The following is a 27,281-nucleotide window of genomic DNA, read 5'->3' as shown; positions in this document are numbered from 1 at the left end:
GGACACATGAGGAGAAACTTGAGTATCATAAGCTGAGAGCCTGACTCTGGTGCTATTCCTAGAGAGAGCCACTAGAAACCTAATAGCAAGATTGTCTGTTCACTGCTCAGGAACATTAATTCCGTTATCACTGAATAGTAATTAAAACTATTGTTGTAGTGTTGCGCATTTTAGAACAGAAGAGTTGCATCCCAGTAGTCCATTGTTAAGCCTTTCCAACACAAGGGCCAGGCTGTATCCTTGAAATCTGTTGTGGTGTTAGTCCCATATAGTTTGCCTTTGTGGATATTGCAAAGCCATGCCCGTTCCAAGAAGGCTGCTTTAGTGACTGCATTGAAAACTTGCTGCTGGTTGGTGCCCTGCTGTGAGGACAGTGCAGGTTCAGTGACCTGACATCCATAGAAGATCTGGGCTTGGCTTTATTGAATCTGAAGGCTGGAAATTTTAAAATGCAAGCTGCATTCCCTTGTAGAGTAATTTTATGTTCCTACATATGAAAAGGATATTTTTTCAAGCTCTTTAGCTTTTAAGTAGAGACCACAGGTTGACATTATTTTTCCTTTCAAAATGCAATACTGAATAATAATGAAAGAGTATACAACAGTCTGTACTGATATGCCACTTAGGTTTCAGGGTAATTACAGTAATTTGGTTGTTACTCTATATGGTGTCATGAATTAGTTGCTAGAAAACATGATGTAGTGGGAATGATTCAAGGGCTTTTCATCAGGCCTCATGGTGAACTGGCTTCTTGATCCTGCTGACTGTACCTCAGCTAACAACCCAGCAATCACAGAATTATTTTAATTTTCTTAGTTTGTGGTCCTTACTTGATTTAGTGACAATATTGCAGTTCTTCCTATCGCTCGTGTACGGCATGTCTGTAAACAGCGATGCAGCCACGTCTGACAGGAGTGGATGGTGGAGCCATTGAGGATTTGTGTTTTAGTATAAAGTCAGAAACAACATATCAATATTTACATGACAACAAGAGACTTGTATTAATTAAGTTCTGACACCTGCAAGGCTGTTGGTAATGAGAAATGGAGCTGGTTAATCGAGATGACATTTGATCATTTCTGTGAAGGCTCACATCTGTGATACCCCCAGAGAACCCATGATTCCTACCCCCTGCATTTCCCCTTGCCCTGCATGTTGCATCTGCACTCTTTTATTGACAGAGAAACAGATTCTGAGATAAGATTTTTTTTTTTTTCTAAATAGTTCTGGCTAAATTATTTTAAACCTTCGAGGTATTTTTAATAAAAGTGCCCGTTACTGTGTGAAGAAATGTGTCTGTCTATGAAGGTAGCTTACGTGGGTGTCCCAAGGCAAACAGAGGGAGAAGGGATGAATGCTGTTGTTTTCTGAAGCTTATTTTTTATTCTTCTTGGAACTCAGAAACCTTGACTTCCTTATGTTACTGGATCTTCCAAATGCAAGGGTGTCCTTGCTTGATGTGTTTTCTTCAGCAGCAACACCTACACCTCAAAGAGTTTATTGTGTAAAATTTATAAAGGAATTAAAATCCCTGTTTCTCGTCCCTTATTGTACCAGTAAGAGTTCTGGTTTGACTAGGATTTAACCTGAATTTCAGTTCTTTTAGGAGAACTGATTTGAGAATGAAGAGCCCTTGCTTGTCCTTATGATCACCAGAAAGCAAGTTAGCAACACACATGGAGTTGAAGATACCAGACTCCTGTTCTTCAGTTCAGATAGGGTAAAAATTTGACATAGGAATTGCTCCCAAACTGTCTTGTTCAGGTCTTATTTTACAACCAATTCCCTGGATTTTTTTTTTTGCTTTGAAATCAAGTAGTGTAATGAAGCTCTAGCCAAGTAACTATAGGAGGGTCTGTTTTGACTGTGCTGGTTAGAATGAAATCTTTTGACAGAGGTAGCCTGGCCCGCTCCAGCTATCGTTGTGGTTCTGAGGGTTGAGCTCGCGTTACTAAACCTTACGCACTTTCTCTTCTTCTTTGCTCAGATAAAGGAGAAAGCAACCAAACAAGCCAAGAGCCAGAGCCTGTTTCTTCTCAAAACTTGGGAGATGTTCCTGGTGCAGATGCTGCTGTGCAGGTAATGCTGCTGTACTCAGCCGTGCTGATCCCTCTCTGAGCTGATATATGGAGCAAGGCTGGGAGAGATGAGGACAAGCAAATCCTGCTGAGTTCCCCTCCTGCCCCGTCCTCTGCTCTGGTCCTCACGTGCCTCTGCTGTGGGGCACAGGTCAGAAGCTGCTCTGGCTGGGGTCTTGGAGGGAGGGGGTCAGTGTTACTGGTCAGGGTGAGTTTGCCCATCCAGTTCCCCATGTGCAGCCATCAGGGAGGGAAGAAAGGGTCACTGAGAGGAGAGAAAGGATGGGGCTTAAATAATGAAAATACTTTGTGAAATGTTGCAAGTCATCCCTTGTCTGTTATTGTTGCAGAAGGGTGGAGCCGTGGCCGCTTCCCAGTCTGAACTGCTGATAGGTGATGTCAGCACCACAGGCTCTGAAGGCTCAGCAGCACCTCTCCTGGAGACATCTGATGAGGACGGGGATTTGCATCCTGTGTACAGAGGAGCTTCAAATGCTTTCTGTATCCGTTTGTTTTGTATCGATGAGAAGTATGAAACAAGGTAAGTATAGAGGAATAGTCACTGCTTTTCCATTAATAACCATTTTCAAGGTTATGTTTTTAGGACAAATCAGAAAGTGACAGCGCCTGCTGCAGATAGGTGGGATTTTTTCTGACCTCTTTCTTGTCTGCTTCTTTTACCTTCAGTAATAGCTTTTCAACCTCCACTTGCAACTTCCTATTTCTGGTAGGTCTGTGGGGGCAAAAAGTGAAGAATTCATTTTTGTTGGAAAAAATGTGAGTTGAGGTTGTGGAAAAAGGCTGCTTCTTCCTTCTATAGAGACACTCATTCTGAAGCTGGCTAGCTGCAAGAGGAGCTACATGTTACAGTAGTGGTTATCTCACTGCACGGGGAAATAAAGCTGTTCTTAGCTCTGCAGGGAAATGTTCCCATTCTAAACACTGTCTCCAACCACTGAGATAAATTTTTCTGTTTTCTAGAATCCTCTGTGGTTGGGGGAGACAAAAGGTTTTTTAACATGATTGCTGCTGCTGACCTTGGACTCTTAGATCCTGGTGGATTAGAATAGGGCTGTAAATGGGGTTTAGCCTTTTTTTCTTCCAGAATTTCTCTCCACACTCAAAGAGCAAACCTATATTCAACCACATCAGCAGAAACTTTTCCAGGAACTTTTTGATCTGATGGTAGAAAGGAAGGTACAGAATAGATGAAGCAGCTGACCACACCCAGGATCTTCCATGCTTTCAAATCCATGTCATGTCTGCAGACACCAGGCATTAGGAGTTAAGGATGTGATAGATGAGTTCAACATCTGTAATAGCATTTGAAAAAACATGTATCTACTTGTAGTAGTAGTAGTCATCGGTGAGTAACAACTTCTGAACTCCCCTGGCATAGAGGAAGTGTAAGGGTAAACTTCACTGAGAAGAAAAATCAGAATTGCTGGAAAACTGGTTCTGTTTGTTGAGCTGTTTCTTGATTAAGGAGCACACCTACTCAAGGGGATCGAACACCAAATCTGCTGCAAATGCAAATATCCAAAGTTACCAAAGCAAAGACACAGTCTTTTGGGTACTATTTCCCAAGTGATATATACCCAGTAATATAGCTCAAGTTTGTTAAGAACTAGTTTAATTAGTGAAATGCAGTGCTAGAAGTCTGCGTTGTACTTAGAAGCATTGATCAACTGATGTGTGGTAAGAACAATTGCACTGCAGAGAGACTGTTCCAGAACAGTTAATTGGTGGCCAGTCCGGTGTAAAAATTCAAGCAAGGTAATTACTGCAGAATAAGATGGCTTTATTTTAAAATGTTAGTGAGGCTTGCTCTGGAATGACTCCATTATACTGAAACAGCAGTTCGGAGCTGTGGTGGAGACCTGTGTCAGGAAATAATCTCACTGTAGGCTTCTCGAGTTCTCTGCTCATAGTTTCCTGCTTGGGATAAGGATCTGTCCCTTTTTTGCCCCCATCTGATGCTCTGTGCTTTGTATCTAAGTCTGTTTCTGTTCAAGACATTTCTCACTGCATTTATCATTCAATGCTGTGGTCCCAGTCTTTTTTACCTGGAGACATCTGTGGAGCAGTGTGGATTCCAAGATGGGTATCTGGAGAAGATAGCATTCCTGTCTGAAGACTTTTCCTGAGATTACCTCATGTAGAGCTGAGGACTCTGTCGATCTTGGTGTTTTCAAACATTTTGCTTGGATGCTTCTCTGGCTTGCCTTTGCTTGATCTACCTGCCTGTAAAAGAAATATTAGCAAAGCAAATACATGTAAAGGAGGGCACGAGGCGATGCTGACTGCAGCCTGGAATCTTGTCCTGAGGGAGTTTCTGCTGGCCTTGCACAGCATGGACCCAGAAATAGTAGTGTGATTGAAGTGTGGGTGTGATTGCATCTTAGCCCTGAGGGAAGTTTGCTCCTCGGGAATTGTTACCCAGTGAAGCTGCTAAGTGTTGCCATCTCCTAAATCCAGAGCTGTTATGTGACTTGTTAGTGCATTGAGAGTGAAATGTGAAGGAACTGAACTGCTGGCTGGCTTATCTGCTGATCTTTTCTAAGCCCCCAGAAAAATCTCCCACCTCAAGTCTTGTGGTCCTTGCTGCCAACAAGGCCCTGGATACCACAGAGAAAACTACATTGCAATGGCATTTTCCTTTCTCCTGGTTAGCTGTTCTGTTAACTAGTCTTAATTATGTATTGAATAGGTGAACATATCGTACCCCAATCCTGATCTGTACTTGCAGCTTTAAGTTTACATCCGAGTGTGGATATTGCAATTAGAAATTATTTCTCTTTTATGTAATATTATTAAAGAGGTAATTAAAGGGAGCTTAATTACAGTTCTGAAAGGAGGAGGGGATTTATCAGTATTTATAGGTGAGTTATATCTGTATTGAATTTCTTCAAAAGACACATCTTGTGTGGTGGAAAAATGTTTTATGAAGTTTCAGCATAACTGGATTTTGAGCTCTTTGATATCCTTACACATGGGAGAAACAGCAGGGCTTTGGTGAGATTTCTCAAGTCTTTTTAAACTGAAATGTCACAATTTGCTGTCAGCGTGGAAGAGATTGGGATAGCTCTAAGTCAGTGGGAGAGAAGTGGAAAGAAGTGTTGTAAAACAATTCTAAGTATTGATGTTCCTGTTAGTCTGTCAGAGCACATCGGGCAGGTTTTCCTGAGTGGAAAGTCACAGAGCTCAGTCACAGGTGCTGGCTGAAAATACTGTGGAGCATAGCAACAACTGAATTAATATTTGCTGTATACTAATGCTGCTGTGACAGTCCAGGAATGGCTTCTGAAGAGGTTGGAGTCAACAACATGAGAGCCAACGTTTTGTTTGTTCCTACCCTCCGCCCTTTTAGTGAGGAGCCTCGTGTACTACATCAAACATTCTGGTTATTCCTGTTAATAATGATGCTTTAAGCTCTAGAAGTCAGAAATCGCTGTGCAGCATGCCACATCAGCAGTTGATTACTGATGATCTATCGGGGTCATCTGATCAGCTGTGAACGAATGTTCCTGCAATTGCAGGGATGTCAATATCCCAGTGTATCAGAGCAGTCTGGTATGTGCTGTATTTACCAGTATTTGCTCTTGGTTGCAGGTCACTGGATTTTTTGCACTATGCTTTCAGTGTTTTCCCGGTGAGTATAATGGAAGTTGGAGTGTTTTTGTGTGGTGTGCGGTGGGACAGCAGTGCAGCTGGCAGCCAGGGGTTTTGGGTCTGCTGCTCCAGGGAGTCTGTGCCCCACACAAGTGTGCTGGACCTGGTTGACCTGGGCCGAGCTACTCACCTCCTTGGCTGCTTCTGGACTTCATGGAATGCATATCTCTGTTTATCCTAGAATCCTGGAATGGTTTGGGTTGGAAAGAAACTTAAAGATCATCCAGTTCCACCCCTTCCATAGGCAGCATACCTTCCACTATCCCAGGTTCCTCCAAGCCTTGTCCAACCTGGCCTTGGATGCTTCCGGTGATAGAACAGCCACAGCTTCTCGGGGCAACCAGTGCCAGGGCCTCCCCAACCTCACAGGGAAGAACTTTTTCTTACTGTCCAATCTAAACCTACTCTCTGTCAGTGTGAAGGCATTTCCCTGGCACTACATGCTCTTGTAAACAGTCTATCTAGTTCATGTTCCATCGGGTCTTCTCTGAGATGCAGATTTAGAAAAGAAATGCTTCAAACTCTTTTCAAATCATGTATAGATCCAGAATGTACCTAAATTAAAAGCCAAATCAGGAAAAAAAATGTAAGGAGGTGGATTTAAATCCTATAAAACAGTGGTATTAAGGAGATTCATAGTATTTGCCTGTAGACTGAACAGTGGTACTCTGGATTCACGGTGCAGTAGCTATCTCCTGCTAATTCTCCATGTGATTGCTCTATCTGAGGTAACCAAGTCCACTTTCTGAGAATTCTTAATGCACACCAGAGTCTTGTAGCAAGTAACTGCATGGCAGTGTGCCTTAGAGTCAGGCCCTGGGTACCAGAGACACAGACTTGGCCCTAAGAACAGCACACTCAAAAACACTGCTTACCACCAAAGAAAGTTCCTAGAGAGAGTGGACCCAGAAAATGCTTCAAATTTATGCCATTTATCCATCCAGCAACGTCAGTCTTTGAAACAAAATGTCACTATGGAATCACCAGATTAGTAAGGAAAGTTCACCCCGTAGTTTGCCTAAAGCAAAGCCATTTCTGAGCTGTTGGTTCCTTGGTGCTGCCCAGGCAGAGCAATGCTTGGCTGTGTGCAGCATAAGCCCCGCATTCAGGGCTGTCTGTCCCCTCCGAGGGCTTTGGGTAAAGCTTAGAGATCACCTTTATGGCCTGCCAATCTCTTTCAGGACAGAGACTTGTGTGTCATCCTGGTGCCGCATCGTGTCCCGGCGTTCCCCCTGATCCAGAGCTTTGTTCGGGCTGTCCCTTGCTGCACTTCCAGGCTGGGCCGGGAGCTGTACGTGTTCCACCGGGCGGGATTGCTCACGTGAGTCGTTCCTCGGGACAGCACTGCTGTGCTCCGGGCTGCTGTGGGACCCAGCTGCCAGTGTTTGTGTGGAGTGTCCTCTCAGTAAAACCCAAGCGCAGTGAGAGCATTCATTTGGGATTTGTATGTACAGTACTAAGGTAGGGCACGTGGACATTGGTGCAGACAAGCAGCTCCAAGTTGCCTGGTTGTGGGCCAAGGCCAGCAGACAAACATGGTGCTGTGTTTGGCCTTGGGGATGTGGGTCAGGTTGTGTGACACTGACACCTGATAGCCTGGTGTAACTTAATTCTTGGAAATATGCTGTAGCTTTCTTAAGAGAACTGTTGTCATGTGTTTCCGGGATCTACAGATCACAGCAGTAACATTGTTGAGTATCTGTAATACATGCTTTCTCTTTTACTTTTGATGTTGAATCATTTATTTCATGCCTTCAGTTTCTGTGATGCTCTGAACACTCTGTAGGCTGAGATATCACTGAACTAGGACACCAAACCTTTCTTGCTGTGTCTTCTGTTACGTGGAATGAATTTTCCAAGGCTTTGCTTGTATAGCAAGCCTATTCTGGCCCAAAGACCAAGCTTAAATTGTGGCATAGTTAGAGATTCTTTTTTTTGGTTTTGATCTTAATGTAGCTAACTAAAACCACTGTGTGGTTTTAGCAAAATACTTCTAGGTTTAGTTGCATATTAATCACCTTTGGTGGTACACAAATACTTCATGCAGGAACTGGCCAGCTGCTCTTGGACCTAGGCAGAAGCTTTTTACCCTGGGATGAAACTGTGCTTCTGGGTCCTGAATAAGAGTCCAGCTGGCTGGAGAGAGAGCCACTGGAGTAATTCCTGGTAATCTCAGGCCCAGCTGCTCAGTAATCCACCAATAGCGTTGGAAGTCATATGTCCTCTTGTGATTTTGGGCAAAATTCAAGTTGTTATCAAGGCTTTTTAAAAAAAAGTTACTATTCTGATTACATTGTGCAAATTCCAATTGACACCAGCCCTTCCATGAAAACAAAATTGGGTCATCGGTAGCATTTGCCAAATCCCCCTGCAGCTTTGCAGGATAGTAAGGAAAAATAGCTGCTCACTGAGGTTCAGGATCAGAAAAGCTTTAGGAGAAGCCAGAGTAAGCTTTTGGGAAGTTTCTGCAGAACAAAACCCACAGGGTGCAGCGGCAGATACTCTTTGGAAATAACCAAAATCTGTGAAAGATCAATACATTGTACTTGCACCTATGGCTTTCAAAAGCATGCAAGTGAAAAGGAAGTCACAGAAAATGGACTAAAAGAAAAACAGGGTAAGAAGAGGGGAGTATGGAGACTTGAAAGGGCAAAGTCGGAAGAGGCACAGGCACAAAATGAGCTCCTGATTAGTACGGGCAGTAAAAGGAATAAGAAAAAGTGTTAAGTACACAAAAAGCAAGAGTGCAGCAAATGGAGCTGTGAGTCTGCTACTTAACAGTGAAGGAGAAAAAAATAGATAAGGCATAGGCTGAGGTGCTTAATGGATACTTTCCCTCAATTTTCACTAAAAAGCATAATAATAATAATAATAGTGTCCTTGTCTCTGAGCAGTCAAAGGACTTGAGGATCTAGAATGAGTTAATTCATTGCTGGGAGAGAAATGAGTACAGACGTTGGTTAGTCCTTCCCGTATTCCATACTCACGGTGGAGCTGGTGCATCTGCCTATTAAAAAAAGAAACGCAGTTTCAACTTTTCACATGTTCTGGTTTTGTCATGTTTGAGATGCAGTTCCCTGTAGGCACAGCTGCCTTCTCTGGGGCATGGGTGGGGGCAAAGCTGGGCTGGGGAGCGGCGGGAGAATGGCACACTGGGGCTGCAGAGAGAACCACGTTGCTGGGCCTGCTGGCCGTCGTCCTCAGGACTTGTTGGCTCTTGGAATTTACACTGGAAATGTGTGAAAAGCTGTGGAAGTTCAGGATTAGTTTGTAATTTAGTAACCAAATGTATGCTTTTGAGCGCTGAAAAATGGTCAGTGGATTGAACTGTGAAATTTTTCATAACATACCAGAATCTTGGTAAATTTAGGGTTTTTAAGGTACCAGTGCTATTCATTAAATCCATATTCCACAAAATGCCTCTCAGTGTGACTGAGGCTGAAGAACAGTACATCCACCTTTAAATTGAAAGTGAGAAGAACAGGAATAAAAAAACTTATACTACGTGAATTGCAAGTTTTCATCCGTGGGTGAAAGGACTTACTTCTTGGAACTGAAGCTGTAGTTCAGCTTCTTGAACAGCACTCCACAAGTGTTTGTTACACGAGCTGTGTGTAACCAGGAAGGGGTTGCTGCCTTTGACAGACTTTGGGAGAGCTCCTCAGCTGCTGTAGACTGTCACTGTGAGGTGAATTTTCTTCCTAATTAGTAGGTGGGAAGATGTTTGCTGGCAGTCTGTAAGTGAGCCGAGTGCCAGGTCACTGCTGTCTGTAGGTGCGATGTTCCGTGCGTGGCACAGGCAGTTTGATACCACGTCACTGCTGTGTGATTGCTAACTGGCACTGCACACCTAGCAGAGGCACTGCAGTCATGTAGGTTTATCCTCACGTGTTACTGTTTGAAGCATCAAAGCCTAAAACAAAAATTGGTAATCTGTTCCTGGAGAAATTGATGTTCCTGCTTTACTTTATACCATGACACTTGTCTCAGTTTTATTTTTTCTCTCTCCTTTTCTCATTTTTTCTTGTCTTTCCCTGTTTTTATCTTGCTTTTTTCCCCATGTGCTGCAGTGTGCAGCTACAGGTTCCATGTTCATTTTAGGGTTCTTTGCCTCCCTTTATTGCTGACTTTTACTCACTGGAAGACAGGTGATACCTGTAGTTACAGATTGGGCTGAGTGTTTAATAGCAGATAAAGCAGGACTCTGGAGTTGTCTCAAGTAAATAATCTGATCTTTTCTATTACCATGCAATAGGTTAATATCTGCCTTTGGAACAAGAGTCATTTGGCAATCAGTTACAGCTTCTGAAAGATGTGGTTGGTACTCGTGAAGGATGCGTTGTCTTAAGCCTGGCAGTTGTTTTCATTTTGCCACAGAGTCAACTTTCTTTTTTTATTTTTGTCCTTTTTTAGGTCATTTAACGTAAGAAAAGCAACAATCGATGACCTACAGGGTGTCAAAATGCTCGTTGAAACTCTTAGCTTGGATGAAGAGATATGGAATGACTCAAAGATATTCACTGAGGCTCGTAAAGATCCGGTGAGTATTTGTTGCAGATATGTGTTCAGTTCTGTCCCAAGATCAGGACTTAACACAGGACTGAAGTGGTGGCTGAGCATGTAGCACTCCTGCAGCAGCTGTATCCAAACTGAAACTTCAGTGAGGAAAGGTCTGTGTGGTCCAGAGTCCAGCAACACCTGGCTCAAACAGGGCCCTCGTGGGGAGCGGACTGGCTAGACCGGGATAGTGCCTGGGAGGTGCTCTGGGAGGAAGGTGTTTTAACTGGAACTCTGTGGTGAAATACACAGTTACCATTAAAAAGAGATTCTGCTGAATTGGAAATACGTGTCTGTTGCCTTTGCCTTGCAGGATGGGATGCCAGTACGGGCTTTTGTAGCAGAAGTTTTGGATCAAATCGTTGGTGTTTCTGTCACTAGGGATGAAATGGTAAATTCTGTTTGTGTTCCGTGAGCTTTGTGGTGCTTGGTCTTCACACTAAAGGCTGAGTTTTGTGCTTGAAAAGATGATCAGGTAATGGAAAAGGCTGCCCAGAGAAGTGGTGGAGTCACCATCCCTGGAGATATTTAAAAGATATGTCTTTTAGGGACATGGTTTTGCAGTGGATTTTCTTGTATGTGTGCCTAACAAAGCGTCTGTGAAAATGCTGCTTCTAGAAGCTCCCTTCTCTCCAGCCTGTGTCCACTGTATTGCTTCTCTTTTTGTAGATAATGATTGACACACAGATAAAAAAAAATATCCTGTTATTTTCAATAAGCTGCTGCTGTGTCCTGAAAGTTTTCCTCCTGCACTGTTTTGGTGCTTTAGCACAAAGCCATTCTGCCTCTAAATACGTGCTTAATCACCTATTTACCTTCTGCTTTCCAAGTCAATGAGCAGCTTTGCCACAAGTCCTTCAAAGAGCAGTAATTCTCCTTCTAGATTTGCTTTCATAACTTTTTTCTCCAACAGTAGGTTCTGAACGATTGTGAATCATGCACTTGAAAACAAAGAAAAAGCCTATTCTCTGATGGAGTAATAGAAGACATTGCACATTATTATTGAAAAGTAAACATTCTCCAAGTCTTACTTTTGTGGTATTCTGCTAGGACCGAAAAGGTGGATTTTAGGTTGTTCAGCAGTTCTAATGCTTAGTTTTTACAATAGAAGAGTCACTCCTGTTTCCAAGAGTAATTCTCTTGATTATATTAAGAGCTAAGAGGATAGACTGAGTGAATAAATGTGCAAAAATATCAGGTTATCACTTCAACAGGGAACACTTGTCAGAGGGCATTTCTACACAGCTCTGCTCTGTAGAATTCCCTTTCTCAGCTGGAGTTTGGTGAGAGGGACAGCCTGGGCTTCCGTGCCTTGAACTCAGAAAAACAGGTGGGGTTTTTTTCCCCTCCATGGATATCTGTTAACCTGTATCAGACGTTGTGGGGAAAGGGTCAGCTGTGCAGTCCTTGTAAATACGGGCAAGCTGCAAGGAGAGGCTTTGATACAATGAAAAGATTTTCAAGGAAAGTCTGTTCAGTCAGTGCCCTTAGTTGAGAACAGCTCTCACAGACACTTGATTTCAGTGTTCCAATGTAGTTCCTTGATTGATAGAAAGTGACTCATTGGTTGGTGTTTGCTCAAATCCTGTCAAGGTAGCTGCTGGTCACTGCTGACTCACAAATTCCTAATTTTCCAGGATATTGAGTATATTCAAGCACACTACAACATTGAGGACTTTATTCGTTTTAATCATCACCAGCAAGAGGAACATGGACATCTTTGCCACTTTGTCTTAAATCCTGTATTTCATCACTATACAAAATACTTTCTAAAGGAGATTCTTCGCTTGGGTCACAAATCTTCTCTTTACTACCCTGTTTATCCAGAATGTGTGGAGGGCCAGGTAAGGAAAAAGTAATTTGTATTTCTTGTACTAAATATTGGCACCTTTTCTCACTTTATTTTTTATTTGCTTCTGTGAATGACTGCAAACAGGGATTTTCTTGGCAATCTGCAGCAAACTGTACTTTCTTCCTGCTTGACATATTCGGGACCCATGGACACAGCTCTTGCGTAGCAGGGCTGGTCTGTGGTGTCCACCAGTCTTCAGGAAGTGAGGGGGCGGGGGGAGCAGAGAGTGGAAATGTCCTTGGCACTCTGCCCAGCACAAGGGTAGTGTAGCCTGAGTAAATGCAAGGGGATCATCTTAAATGCATCCAGGTGGCTTATAAAAACTCTTCCAAAGGGATTCAGGTTCTCTAGACTGTGTTTCACCGAAAGTCAGTGGGATCTAGGCACCTCACTGGCTTTTGAAGGGGGACTTGTGTTTCTGCAAGTGTCACGGGATAACGGTAAGAACTGAACTTCTAATGGAGAAAATCCGTCTCCAAGAAGAACGTAATTCAGCAATACTCACATATGTGTTTTGCCATCAGTCTCACGTCAGAAAAGGGAGTGCAAGGTAACATTTTCAAGCCTGTGTAGCCATGTGAAGCTGCTGTCTGGCTCAGCCCCATCGCCTGGGCTCCTGGCACCACTGATGGAAGCTCATGGTGCATCCCGAGGGCAGTTCATCCATCGGTCATAGCTGCCTGTCTCAGGATAGATGGAATTTTCCCCTGGAGACTCACCTCCAGCGTGGGCTTCTGCCTGGCTGGCTGGACTGGGCACCTGGTGTTTAGATGGTGACTGAGATGGGTTCTGTCCGTGGTGGTTCGGGTGGTTTTGAAACCACTGCTGACTTTCATGTGTGAACTTTTGACAGGTTAGACTTGGGTACATTTGCAAAAGGATGTGTTTTCCTGTGCACTTTTGTGGAGTTCTAAGTGTTCCAGTGAGGAGCCAATGTTCCTGCGTGGCATTAGGTTCTCACATTCTGAAGAGGCACTCACAGAAATGCAGTTTAATGGCCCTGGATGGAAGAGAAGTTAAATCTTAGCAGTGATTCCTGTGTTGACTGTTTCCAGGCTACCAGGCTACAGAGTTGCTCTAAGTTACTTTAGCTTATCTAATATTATTATCTAATAAGTGGTAAGTGTGGTATTTTACTTAATTCTCAATGTAGTAACTTCAAGTTTTTAATATTTGTGGATGGAATGGCACTTGAGTGTAATTTAGTTTGCATTAATGTTCATTCTGTATTTCCTGTAATTCTCTTATTTTCTTCCCTTTCACGTTGTAAGTTACGCCAGAGCCAGTCATGCTGTAATAGACAGATACAGCTATTTCTAATGATCCAGGCTGCTCAGATGAGCATTAGGGTTTTGTTCATCTCAAATTTCTGCCAGTTTATTAACATTTATCACTTGGATGAACCAGACATTTCAGTCGGTATAGAATTTCCATATAAATTCATCTGCGTTCCTTGCCAAGCGAGCAAAGGTTAGCAGTGAGCAGATAACACAGCTTAATGAGGTCAAATCAAGCTGATTCATGATCGCTATGGAGAAAAATATCCTCCTGGGGAAAATACTTGTGCTGAAAAATCCCATAAACCAAACCACTTGTTTATCTGTCATTCCCACAGAGATAGTAATGTAATTACTCTCATAATTATCTTCATTAGTGTCAGGAATTATCTGCAATTCATTCCTCTGCTCTGAGTATGTTTGTTTATTTGCTGATTTTTGTCTCAGATTTAGCCAACAGAGCTAAGAATTGTGTGTTTGCAAAGCCATGCAGCAGACATCTGTGATGCACTGCTCTGACATTCTCTCTGCTGAAATATGGATCGCTGTCTTTCAGTTTCAGCGTCCCTGTGCCCATTCCCTGACATCTGCCCTTCATTACATGGCTCCCGTGCGGCCGAGACGACAGATTGTCTATCCTCTGGAAGAGCTTGGCGTGAACGCTCCGTCGGAGCAGGTCTCCAAGGATCAGGTGGGTGACAGCAGCGGCAGCAGGCGGGAGGCACGGTGCCAGCTCGTGCAGGGCTTGGCAGATGGGCTGGCATTACCCTCCCCGTGCTCATAGGCTGCTCCTTAATTACAGCGGCCGTGCCGGCCGATCCCGCTCCGTTGCCGCGCGCCCTGGCTGGGCTGGGCCCGCAGCCCGTCACACACGGTTCCCACTGGAGCAGAGCCCTTCCCACTCCATGCTGACACGATGGCAGCACTTTGTCACGGCCTCCCAGCGCCTTCTAAATGCTCTGCCTACTGCTGAGCCCTTGCTCCTGCTAGGTCTACTTAGGTGTTGTGCTCCGCAAGCGGATAAAAGACAATGTCATGCTTTTGACTCCTTCTGTAGAAATTGCATAAGTACATTTTATTTTTCAGTCCCAAAGTCAGGTTTCTTCCATGCACGAGATACCCTTAGAACGCCAAATGACTTAACAGCAAAGGCAAAGGTTGTTTTCACTAGCCAACTGTTTTATTTGCAAAGAACTAGTGCAGTCTGGAGGTTCTAAATGAAAAGGCTCCTAAAATTTCATTTTTTAAATAACTTACACCTCATTCTGTTACATTTTTAAGTAACTAAAATTGGACGTGAAGGTGATTCCTCAAAAGAGTAACTAGTGAAGCTGAAATATTAGGAAAACCACAATTAGTGATGGATTCTCTCAGTAGGTAGTTGTAATTTTGTGGAGAAATATAATTAGGGAGCTTTATGTCTGTCTACTAACTTCCACTTGGCTGAGATGGGCTTCCATATAATATTTTTAGTGCTGTCCTTTTCTCAGTTAGTCAGTAGGTTTTGGCACCTAAAACTCTTAATTAGGCAGCAGCTGGCAAAGTGAAATCCAGAACATGGCTGAGGCTGTTGGTCTGAGTTTGGCTTTGTTCAACAGCCTTCCTTCCGCATGCGCATCCCTGCCTTTATCTTCTCTTCTCTGCAGAATAAACTGTCTGATGCTTTTCTTTAAACTGCTTCTTATTCCTAATCTTTAAAGTGATTGCTCTCTTACTAAAAGAGCTCATCTTAGCATTTTTGTTGAAGCTGGAAAATCACATACTTCCTGTGTTTGAAAGATTTGCAAATCTTTTGTCTGCTCAGGTTCCTCCTGAGGTTTTCTGAGTTTCTCTGTGTAGGTAGTGACATAAGGGTTTGAAATCTCAGATTCGAATTTCTATTTAATAGAATGTGTGAAATTTTTGCTAAGAAGTTGTACTGGAAAAACCCCAACTCAAGGCCAGCCACTGTGTAAGTATCTGTGCATCTGTCTCTGCATGAATTATAGATTTTTGACAGACTGTGCTCTATCAGAATGGACATCTGGGGCTAAGTGCTGGGTGGTAACTTGAGGATAAAGCTAGTCTGCTTCTGCTGCTGGCTTCTCTGAAATACCACGAACTTGAAACCATATAAAGCTAAATTGACTCTTCTGTCGAGTGAATGAAGCGACCTTTGGCCACCATACGTTGGGAAGCTTTGTAACATGAGGAGCAGCCTGCCACGGGGAACTGAGTGTGCTCATAGGAGTAAGGAGATGGTGCTGCTTTTAGACCTTGGGTAGCAGCCAGGCAGAAGGCACTTGCCCTCTCTCTGCTCAGATGCCTTGTAAGGGAAGATTGATCCCCATCAATAATCTTGCACTACCCTGCCAAATCCTGTAGTGAAGTTACAAATTAACTGCGGTGTGTTTTGTAAATTAATACAACCCAGTTTCAGTAGGCACAATATTGTCTTTCTGCCTTTTTGTAGTGATTACAAGGCTTCTCAGACCTACTGTAAACAGTAAGGTGCAATCTGTAAGGCAGAGAACAACCTGTCCCACCAAGGAGATAAATGTGATAGCTCTGCAGAATGGAAAGGCTGAGAATTGTCACCTTATGAAATACATTGAGACAAGATGAAGCAGATTTTGGTTGTAGAAGATGCTCATGGGCTGGGAAGTGAGGGGAGAAGGACATGAGAGAACAATGCTGTGAGGAAAGTGTGGAGAAGAGAGGGAGAAAGGTGAAAGGCAGACAAAGAGTCTGGAGTAGGAATTAGTGGGAAGATGTCTGAGGCCAGCACCTGCAGAGGAGGAAGGAGAAAATGTCTCCTATCATCTTTGGTTTGTGCTTTTAAACAAGATCAGGGCAGGATCTTGCGAGATGTTGAGATTGGGCAAGCAGGGATTTCAGGCATTTGAGACCACTCCTCATTTCTTTATCCCGTGTCTCTATCCCAGCTCACCAAGCTGGTTTAAACCGAGGGGGCTTTGCCCTCTCCTATTTGAAAGCAGCTCCTCCAGAGGCGAATCCATGCCCGCTTTGTTCCCAAGAGCTGGAGGGCAGGTTATCACTGTAATTGCAGCTCTAGAGGGCTCTGCAGTAGTGGCAGGATTTGTCACGTGAGCTACAAGATGAAGATTGTAAATGCAGGTTGATTTCAGAAATGTAAAATTTTCATTGATTGCCTGCCCTAACTGATTGCTTGAGTGTCTGTTGCTTGTAATGGAGATAATTGTAGTGATATTCTTGCTTTGATACCCAGAAGATGCCCTTGATATCTAGTAATCAACAAATCAACATCTGCCTCTCATCTATTGCTTTTTCAGCTGCCTTCCTCTTGTTCCAGCCCTTCTCGAGCTCTTGCTTTCCTTCTCTAGCTGCAGAGTGTCTTTTTGCCCGGTAACAGCCTGGGGTTGAGCAGCTCAGCCATTCTGTGTCGGGGCACAGCTCACAATTTGTGTGTGGATGTCTGTGGGCTGTTAGCGGCTTCGTATCTCAGCGAGTGTGCGGTGGGAGCCCTGGGGCTCCATCAGTCTGTGTCTCCCCAGAACATTCCAGCCTGCTTAGGGCATGAAGGGAATTCACTCATAAGCACGGACCCAGTGCACAGAACTCAACCAGGACATGCGCGGGCGCTTTCCTGCTTCCTTCTTCCTTTCTCTTCCAAAGAAGAGAAAGCAGCAATCTGAACCACAGAGGCTTTCCTCTCAGCGAATTCCCAAGCACTGCCAGTCCAGATGGATCTTGGCTCTGCTGGAGAGGTGGTTTTCCTGTAGGTCTGGATCAGTTATTACAGACAGATAAGCACAATGTGGGATAACTTGTTCTTGTTGTCCCTCTGTCAACTCTCTCTATTCTTCTGTGGTGTCTGGAAAAACCACCAAGGGGGGAAGTGCCATGTGTCACCCTCCCACGGATTCCTGAACTGCTCCCACCTGTCTCATGCAGGGAGCACGAGCTGTGTCTTGTGCTATTGAAGGAAGCATAGGTCCTTCTTGCTGTGGGCTCTCTGGCAGAGCTAGGTGTCAGCTGGAGAGATGTACTCTTAAACTCCAGAAACTTACCCTATGAACCCACAGCTGACTGCTACCTGTGTGGCTATCTACCTGCAGTTCTCTACTTGCCCTGTTCTCCCCAGGCCCTTGTGGCATTCCCTGTGGCTCAATCTTGTTTCTGGTTTGAGACAGGCTTTTGGTTTGTGTTGCCTCTTAGCTTATTGCTAAAATGACTATGACTCCAGAGAAATACAGAGCTTAGGAGCTCTCCCTGCTCCTCCCCTATTTGCCATCCTTTTCATGAACACTTCGCCATAGGTTTTAAGGTCATCACAAGTTTTTTCACTCTTTCTCTTGAACCACAACTCAGTGCTGCTTCATCTTTGCCTCAGAAACCCTGTGACTCCCCAAGCAGTGGCTCCATTTCCTGAAGGGCTGTAAATTCTTCCTTACTTCTTCCTATGCCTTGAGATTGCAAATACATTTTGTTGCTGATTTTGTGTGTCTGTTCCTACCAAACTCTGTCTCACATTGCTCTGCTAAAGCGATTTGGATAAATTGGGTAAGACTGGACTGAGAAAGCACAAAGCAGGAGATGTTAAGTGTGCCTGTCTCCTATTGCAGTCCCCTGGAATGGCTCAGTTGCTGATTTGCATCCAGTCCTGAAGTGTCCAGACTTTGGCATACCTGTTGAGTAGCAAGTGTGGCAGAGGTGCCACATCTTGGCTCAGAATTGTATCGGCCACACATCTACCGCACTGGGGTTCAGGGCACAGACCTGACAGAGCTTCTGCCTGCTCATTAGATCAAACACTTTGTACAGCTGTGCCAGAGCAAAAGGAAATCTCTGATTTTTGTATTCTGGATCAGCAACCGGCGCTGAAGCGCCAACTGGCAGGAGATCCAAAGATTCAAACTCTAAATTCCCTCGCCGTTAAAACAGATTAGATTATTATTGTGGTTTGCACATCTGTCAGTCACTGCAGTCACGTTACACGAAAAACAGTTGGTTACAACAGAATCCTGAATATCTTATAAAGTGCTGCTGGCCTTCACGGTGCATGTCATTATTGGTGGAGTAGAAAACTATAGATAATGAAATAATTTTTAATTATTTCTTCATAAATAAACAATTTATAAACTTGTTTGCTTTCTCACCATCTGGGAGCATTCTGTTCTCCATCTGCTTCATGTAATTATCAACGTAAGGGAAGAATAGGTGATATAATTAACAAGAATAACTGATCCACAGTGAAGAACAAAAATGTCACACATCTGTTGAATTATTTCCTTGTTTTTGCCCTTTTATTATTATTCATGCTATTGGGTTTATTATATTTTTATTTCATGGCTGTGTTCAAGCTGTCAGGTTTTATTGCACAGTTCAGAATTGTTTTTTCTGCTCCAGCTCATAAAAAGGCAGAACAGTTGCAGAAGCCTGTGAAGTGTTGTATAAATTTAGTTAGTTTAGTGTGAGGTTCAAATGCAAAATGGAGGCCAAGGCACTGCAAACTCAACAGTTTCCAGTGCAGTGTGGAGGTATTTTTGTGTTTGTCTGATTCCAATGATGATGCTTATGGTAAAGGCTATGAATAAATGGCCTGAGAGCAGTTTAAAATAGTAATTAAAACAAGAACATGAGAGAAAATAAATCCTTGCTTTTAGATTCATTTTACAACTTGTTCCATTGCTGTGTATGTTCACTACTCAAATGACTTATGAATGTAGGAGCCACCCTGGATGATTCTCTGTTCTGTGAGCTTTTTATGTCCATTATAAAGTTGCAGTACTTTAAAACAGTATATATTTACCATGTTTTGTAAAAAGAAAAGGAGAAATTAGCTATCAGGTAAAACCAGAAAAAAAAATTTAAAACATTTTTGAACTTGACAAACTTTCTCTTGTGGGGAAGCTCGTTTAAAAAAAGGGTATGAAACCGATCTATATGAGTGTTTGTATAGAAAATTCATCCCTAGATGCTGATGTCCCCTCCAGCAAACTCCTGGGGAGTTTCACTCTCTGTGGCTTCTACTTTCTGGTGTTTCGGCCAGTTCACTACCAGTTGCCTGAACTTTTCACTAGTGCCCAGACTTAGCACAAGCCATCACCTTGAGCTGTGCAGGCAGAGAAGCAGAAAGGACTCAGAACTGATAGACTGACTGTTAACAAAACCTTGCTGTCCAGTCCCAGCCAGTCTGCAGTGTACAGCTTGAAAATTTTAGATCAGTTGTAATTCGAAGGTAACAAAAACAAGGACTTAAAATCAGATTTTAAACATGGGGGAGAGGCTGTCCACAGAGGCTACCACAGAGCAGTCTATCCTGAGCAGACAAAGCTCTTTGCTCCTGACTGCAGCTGAGAGTAGAACGAGGTTTGTCACCTTACCTATCCAAAGAGAAATGCCCAGAAGGTGGAGAGAGGGACAGGCACGAGTGCTATGAAGCACCAGAGCCTCTGCTTTGGAGTGTGTGCCCATCCTGGGCACTGGCCATTCCCCATCCTGGTCTGTGGGCATGACCACAGGAACAGCCAGCTCTGCTCCTGGAGGTGCTTCTGGGGCAGCAGTGCCCGGAGTAACTCAGGGAAAGCAGTCACTGCTATTTTACCCTCTCACTGTCTGCCTTGGAGCAAAGTGTGTGCTGGCTTGGTAGAACACCTGTAGCAATTAGGGGGTATATTTTGGCAGTTTCAGTTCTATTTATGTGCAGTTGAAGCACTGGAATGTACTGAATATGGCTAAAACATGGAAGGTTTTTGACGGTTTGGGTTTTTTTTTTTTTTTTTCATCATTAGGCCTCTACTAAGATAAGAAAGAGCAAATATAGCAGAGAGCCTAGGGAGGATGGGCAAGAGAATTCCCTGCCTTTTAAATATCAAGGCTCATGTATCAAAGTTAAAACAGCAGAGTTCCTTTGTGTTACAATTTGTGTGTGGACATTGGGATTACAAACAAAGGCTTGGTGTGGATAGTTTTCACTTAACCAGGGGAGTAGTATTAATTTTTAAAGCAGTAACTGTTGCTTAAGATGCTCGTGTGCTCGAGTAATGAATTTTTAATGCTTTTGTAGTATATGCATGGATGAAAATCCATTATTTATTCTTCTTCCCCTTGGCTGGTGAAGGTGATGGTTTTATAGCACCAGTAGGCACACAAACAGGCGTTCTGAAGCGAGGCTGATAACAAATTTCCTCACTGTAAATGTCAGTGGGGTTTGTGCGATGCTGCCATTACATTTTGTTTGGAAGGCTGAGTGTCACGCCGTTATGGGAGGCACCAGATGGCATCATTAACAGGAGTGTTTACCACTTATGTGCATGTGTGAAATTAAAAGTAAGATGACCTGTCTTTGTTTTGAAAGCGTGGTGTCAGTGCTGTACAGGTGTTAATGACATTTGCAGTAAGCTGAAATAGGCACTTCTGCTTACAAACAGGTCAGACTTGGCTTACAGCTTTTTCAAAGCCGTTTGTTAGATTGATAATTCCAGCTTGTAAGGAGGAAGCAGACATTTTTGCCACAGAAAGGTGATGTTCACTGTTATAAAATGGAGAGCTATGTCTGCTGTCACTAAAACGTTGACTCTGTGACCCTACTGATCAATCTCCCCTCATATCCTGGACTATTATTTGTTACCTCGTGTTCATTATTTTCAGTATGAAATGTTACGATTTTTTTTTTTCCCCCCCAAGCTTTTAACTTTATACCTCTCTTATGTTTTTCAATGAGTTCCGTATATTTAAATTGCTGCCTCTGTCGCCCTGAGTCTGTACTCAGGCACTGTGAGGTTGCCTCTGCCTGCTCTCAGCTCTGGCTCTGCTCCTGTCACTGCTGAGTGTCTGTGTGTGGGCAGCTGCCTCTGCAGGCTGGCTCAGTGTTCCCAGAGACCAGTGCAGGCTGCCCCTTGGCTGCTGTTCCTGTGCTCAGGCCAGAGGTTACCATAGGGCTCCTTTCCCCAGGGGCTGACAGGCCTGTTCCTCTCTCAGAGGGATGTGGAGCTTATGGCGTCAGTCCTTGGCCAAAACCCACGTTTGTATTTGCTGCTCTCTTTCCTTCTGCCTTGGAGAATAAGCCGTAGACAGATGACCTGGGTAGCAATGACTGCTGTCAGAGGACTAGAGCCAGCCATGTGCTTTACCCCCCTTGCCAGCCTGAATGCTCTGATCGAGTTCCTGTGCCTTCTTGTCCTTCCCTTTCTCCCCAGAAAAACGGAGGAGAACTGAGCTCTCTGAAAGTGGCACCATTCCGAGTTCATTTCTTTGGCCTTTGAAGCAGAGCAGCAAGCAATCGTCAGGTCCTTACACGAGTGTGAACTGCCCGGCCCTCTCTGGGCTGGGGATCCAAATGTCAGTGCTCAAAGGGAAAAAGAGCAGCTTTTTACCATGGTAACGGTGGTTCTGCAAGGAAATTAAATAGATGTGTCCGTGCTCTGCTCTCCTCTGCTGCTGGTCGGAGTTAAGCAGGAAATCCCTGGCTTCGTACGGAGTCATAGGGACTGGCATATGATTAGTTATGAATATAGAGGTGGCTTTTGCCAGAAGCTGAAGATCAGCATTTACCCATATAGGCATAATAATGGTGTAATAATACTGACTTCATTCATGAAGGCCTTGGGGATCTGTGGATGAAGATATTCTGTAAAGGCAAGGTGTTATCTAACCAAGCCACAGTTCTTGAAGAAGGGTTCTTTGACAAAGACAAAACGATTAAGGCTGCACTCTTCATCACTGTTTCTTTTCCTGTTTTCTTTTCCTTCTGTTTCTGGTGTTTGTATAAATCTGTGAATGCTTGGAAACAGCTTTTGAAAACATGTTTGCAGAGATTTCTAATGAGGCTTTTTGGAATGTAGCTAGTATTTAGAAAACAATTCCTAATGCAGGCTGAAAAAGCATGCATTTTCCAATCAGTTTTGTTCATATCACCTTGGTAAACATTGATGTTTCTTTTTTTAACTTGTGGTTCAAATGGAGCTTGAAATTAAAATAGCTCTGTTTGCTCACCTTCTTGTTTGCCTGCCACTGTCGCTGAGCTCAGCACTACTCTCGTAACAGGTTTGTTAATTGTTTTCATCGCTTCTGATGGTTTTTACAGAAACAGTTCAAATCGTGTGGATCCTCTAGAGCAGTAACTGTTGTTTCTCAGTAACAAATGTTGAAGTAAAACCAACGCTTTGCAGGCAGGTGTAGAATCCCACAAGACAGGGCTGGGAGGGCCCCTCCCATTAGTAGTGAGGGATCAGTGGAGATGCCAAGAACATAGCAAATGAGTCAGCCCCATGTTTGCCATGCAGTGCCCTGAGCAGCCCTATTGAATGTGGGCCACTTCAAGATACTTGAACTGCAGCCAACACTTCAGTGTGTTTAGCTGGGCAAGGCCTAAGTCCTCAGGGTCTAATAAAGTCAAGTCTAAGTTTAATGGTCAGACTTGATGGCCTTAGAGGTCTTTTCCAACCTAAAGGATTCTGTGATGCTGCGAATTCTGCAGTGTTAGGGAGCCTTTGCATGAGGAGTCCCAGAGAGGAGTGCAGCAGCTCTGACACGCTACTGAGTGTTACTGGGATAGACTTTCCAGTGCCCAATTCAGAACAGAGTGCTGTTCTCTTCCTGTCAGGGCTGAAATCCTTTGTCCAGATTTTTGTTTTTACATTTTTGGGTGTTCAATTTCCATGGTTTTTTCTTATAATGAAGCTAACGTTTGCCATAAACCCTGACTGGTTGTAGAACAATTATAATAAATACATACAGAAAACCTTCAGCTGGCCCAGGGTCCAACGTTTAAAAACAGAACTAAAAGGAACCTCAAAGTATTCTGGATGTGAGTTTGTACCATCAATAAATAATGTAAAATAGCGAGTAAATGTACCACAAATCCATTCCCAAGGCATGTGCAAACCAGGCAGGAGAGCTGGACGTGAAGCTGTACATAGTTGGAAAGTGCAAAGGAAATAATGTTTGCTGAAACCTTATCAGTATTTCATGTCTCTTTTTCCTTTGGTTGCTTGGAGTAGCAGGATGTGTGAATTCTGGATGCCATAAATGAATCCTGCTCTGGCCCATGTTGTGCTGTGAGATCATCAGTGAAAGCCATGGTTCCCATGCAGGGTGTGTGTTGTCAGTGTCTGGGGACTGCATCAGCGTTTTAACGAGGTCTGGTTTGAAGGCCTCTGGATGATGTCATTGGGTGTCCATGTGCAGGAATAGCCCCATGATCTGATGCCAAAGGGCCACCACTGCCAGTGGCCACCACTGCCAGCTCCGCTGTCCCTCTGCCCCTAGATGGGAGCAGCGTTGGGAGGGCAGGGATGCCAGTACTCCAAATAATCACTTGATAACCAAAGAAAATCCTCTTTTCTGGGCTTCGTATGCTTTTTCTACCAATGGCAATTAATGCTTTTCGCCTTGCATTAGTTAACGATTGCTGGTTTATTTAATAGATTGGATACAAAATAAACATGTTAGTTTGCTATTGACCTATCAATTACGATGTCTGATTACCCCTCTGGGGAACACGTGTAGCCATTTGTCCTGACATTTGGTTAAAATAGGTGGTATTATGGGACCAATCCACCTAATTCCTTACTCCCCAGGGCTGTTTAGCGTACTTAGCTGTAGAAAGGTGATTTCTGGAGCATGACAGCTGTTGGTGTTGGGGCCATTGTGCGGGGAACAAAAAGGGTTATACTCTGCTCATAGGCTGCCTTTGTGTCACTGATACAGAAGCCATTTCATGAATTAGACACAACTCTTCCTAGGGAAATTGTATTCCTGCTTTTATTGCTGCAGAGCATTAAAATAAACCACCAGCACAGCAGTAGAAGGAGATGTTTGAGCATGGTGTTGCCGAGAGGCCTGTTGGGTTTATGCTGTTTGCTGCTGGCATTCCTGCCTATTTTCATTGGTTAGGTACATTACAAGTAGTTTCTTTCCATGTTTTTTACTGTTCTATGAATTTATTAAAAGCCACGTTTCAGCACAAACATTGCTTAATGGTTTTTCCTCCGGAAGTCATTGCTTTTCTAGAAAGTTGCAAGTCCATGTGTGGAGCAAAACCCAGCCTGGCAGAGTTGCTGTCTGCCAATCCTGGGAATGTGAATACTGAGGTGAGGGCACAGTGTCCTCCACGCCTGATTGTGGGGCTGGGAGAGCTCCACACGTGTCAGCACTGGCAGAGCAACAACTCATGTAGCTGGGGCATAACCATTCAGTGTGTTATATAAGAAACACGGTCAGAGTTTGATTTTAAGTAGTGAGGGATGTCTGTAATACTTGGCATTGGTTCTTCTCGTTTCCTAAAATCTCTTCTAAAGATGTACACTTTCAGGGAAATACAGAAGGCTTTTTCAGTTTCTGAAATGTGGAAGTGTTACAGACATAGTCTAATTTATGATTAAAATCCTTTTTGCTGGCAGATCCTTCTGTAAGGAGTGTTCAACCATGTTTGAAAGCAGTGGCTTTGAATGGGATTATGGAGGTTCTCTGTAGGGACTTGCCTATGTCCTGTATAACCCTGGAGCAGCAGGGTGGTTCTGTCCCTTGCCCAGGCATTCTTCATTGTGGGCGTGTGCTGGCTGCCACACAGCTGACCTCCGTTAAGCAGCCACCCTGGGCTGGCGTACTTTTTGAGATATCTTCTGGAATTTTCCCAGGGCAGTCCAGTCCCTGAGATGAATCTGGCTCACCACTGGATGTCATCGTTGCACTGTGGTGAACTGCAACTCAAAGAACATTTATCTGGCAGTAAAAAATAACGTTGCCTGACCAAAGGTGACATACAGTTTTGCCACATTCTAAATGACTTGCTATGCAGTCATGCCATTTGGCAGGGAATTGATCCATAGTGCTTCCATAAGGGACAGGACAGCACTCCGTGAGTTCCACAGTGTGGTGGGGCTGTGCTGAAACCCCAGCTGTGGAGCTCCACCAGTGCAAAGACAAGGCATGAAAGATCTCTTGGGGATCTCAGTGTGCCGTGTACTTATTGAGAGGGCATGTGTAATTACCACAGCTTTAAAAGAAAGTACTTACTCTTCATCTATTGAGTTACTCTGTCAGCTGATACATAGGGAATATATTTCAACTGTACATTCATAGGAGGAATTTAGAGGACTTAATTTTATTAGTGCTGTTTCCTATTTGTAGTAGAGGAAAACCTGTTAGAAGCCTTAGATTGCTTCCTTCCTAAGTGTCACAGCAGGAATTTATTGAAGAAGTTTCTGACAAATAACAAAAGTGGTTCAGTTTTTATGAACCTGCAGTTACCCATTCTGTGAAATGGGAATGTAGGCAACCCAGAGCAATAGGAGAAATGCAAACTGCGAGGTGGAAAGTATTTCTGTGTCTTTCATCAGAAATGTGAAAACTTAACATAGTCAAAGTGAAAAAAAAAAATTGTCAAATGCAATGGTATCTCTTGTCTCTTAGCTGTATATTTGTTTGGAGAATCTCAGGTAGCGAGACCTAGAGACACGTGGGAAAAAAAACCACATGGAGTTTATTCCCTTAGCCAGAGTGTGAATGAAGTGGTGTGGAAATCGGTAACTACCAACGTTGCAGTAAGATTTGTGACTGGTGCATTGATCCCAGTGACGTTGAGGTACTCATTTACTCATGTGGCAACCTGGCTTTCCAGGTAGCTGCTCTGTATTTAAGAAAAGAGAAGGATTGTTTTGGAAAGGGAGTTTTCAATTAAACACAAAGACACTCAAATAGAAGTTCCTAATCAATTTACAAGTAAAACCATTTCCATAAATAAACCAGCAAGTGTAAAAACTGCTCTATGAGATATAAAAATGGCCTTAGCAGTATGTAAATGCAAGTTCCTGAGGCGTTTGATAAATGGCAGTGAGTGATAGCAGAGGCAATGTTTTGTCCTTTCCTGCAAGGATTCCAGCGCATCCTGCTCAGGAGAAGCCAGACCATTGAGCTCTTGTAATTTTCTGTGACCTAGTAAACGTGTACATATTCCACCTATCTTAGTACCACTTATCTGGTGCCACACACAGAAAAATGGTGTTAGTCATGTCAGTGAGCCATAAGAAGTTTTGTGTCAATGCAAGATAATGTATCACTGAGAGTTTAATGATTCCTAGCAGGCATTCAACTATTTTTTTAATGCATTTCTATGTCTTACATATTTTTTTCAGCTGAATTATTCTTTGAACCACACAAATCGAAAGCTGGTGCTGGAATCGAAAGTGTGTATCAACACTAGAATTGTGGTGGTTGGTGCATCCGATGTTGGAATCTCTTTTCTGGAAACGCTGATTTTTTGGTAAGTTTTTTATTTTATTTCTTTTGCTGAAAAGGATGTGTTCCCTTTTGTATGAAGGGGGTTGTTTCTTGCATTTAAAGCATTCCTTGGGTCCATCTCAGTAGTCAGTGTTAAAGGTCTGAGCACCTGCGGATGTAGGGATGGATGCTGGTGTCCTGGATGCCTTGGGACTCACAGGATTCCAAGCAACTCCGAGTTGCACGTGGATCCTTAAGGTGAAGCCACTCTGAAAATGAGAATTGAAAACACCTAAAGTCGCTTTGGCCATTGTTCTTAAACCACAGTCTTGTGGGGGGAGGTGGAGTCAATGGCCCTTTGCCTGTGCTCCCAAGCATTATTGACCTTTAAAGCCAGTCGTGCCTGGTGGGATCCCAAACCTGTCTGAATCCCCCCTTCCCCAAGTCTAAGGCAGGGAAACCAGTGGGTGAGTTCTGCTGTTTAGCAGCCTTCCCAACACAAGGACAGGGTGCTCTCTCTGGCGTCTCACTGTTGTACCTGCTCCATGGCAGTTTCAGGGGCTTGCTGGGGAGTCACACCCTGAGAATGCAGTTCCTTTGATGCAGTTGGTGTTTTCTGCAGAGTTTAACCACGCATACTAGAAATGTCATTAAAGACTT

The 27,281-nt window shown here is 43.6% G+C and overlaps 1 protein-coding gene across 14 annotated transcripts in view; it reads left to right on the top strand.

Annotated features, from left to right (window-relative positions):
- The window catches only part of CFAP61 (cilia and flagella associated protein 61), a 96,391-nt gene that overhangs the window by 15,208 nt on the left and 53,902 nt on the right, over positions 1–27,281 (top strand). For all 14 annotated transcript variants that reach the window (XR_004239279.1, XR_004239278.1, XR_004239277.1 and 11 more), the window contains 9 exons: positions 1,988–2,079; positions 2,429–2,619; positions 5,691–5,730; positions 6,932–7,071; positions 10,164–10,290; positions 10,621–10,698; positions 11,945–12,151; positions 13,993–14,127; positions 26,537–26,664. Coding sequence is in view for 7 of the 14 variants with exons in the window: in XM_032104358.1 (XP_031960249.1) it covers positions 1,988–2,079; positions 2,429–2,619; positions 5,691–5,730; positions 6,932–7,071; positions 10,164–10,290; positions 10,621–10,698; positions 11,945–12,151; positions 13,993–14,127; positions 26,537–26,664 (1,138 nt within the window). In the remaining 7 variants the exon portion in view is untranslated. The remainder of the gene's footprint in view (positions 1–1,987; positions 2,080–2,428; positions 2,620–5,690; positions 5,731–6,931; positions 7,072–10,163; positions 10,291–10,620; positions 10,699–11,944; positions 12,152–13,992; positions 14,128–26,536; positions 26,665–27,281) is intronic.

The sequence above is a fragment of the Corvus moneduloides genome, chromosome 3 (genome assembly GCF_009650955.1).
Source record: "Corvus moneduloides isolate bCorMon1 chromosome 3, bCorMon1.pri, whole genome shotgun sequence".
Classification (NCBI taxonomy): Eukaryota; Metazoa; Chordata; class Aves; order Passeriformes; family Corvidae; genus Corvus; species Corvus moneduloides.
Note: the sequence above shows the minus strand (reverse complement) of the source record. Positions and strands in the feature narration are given on the sequence as shown.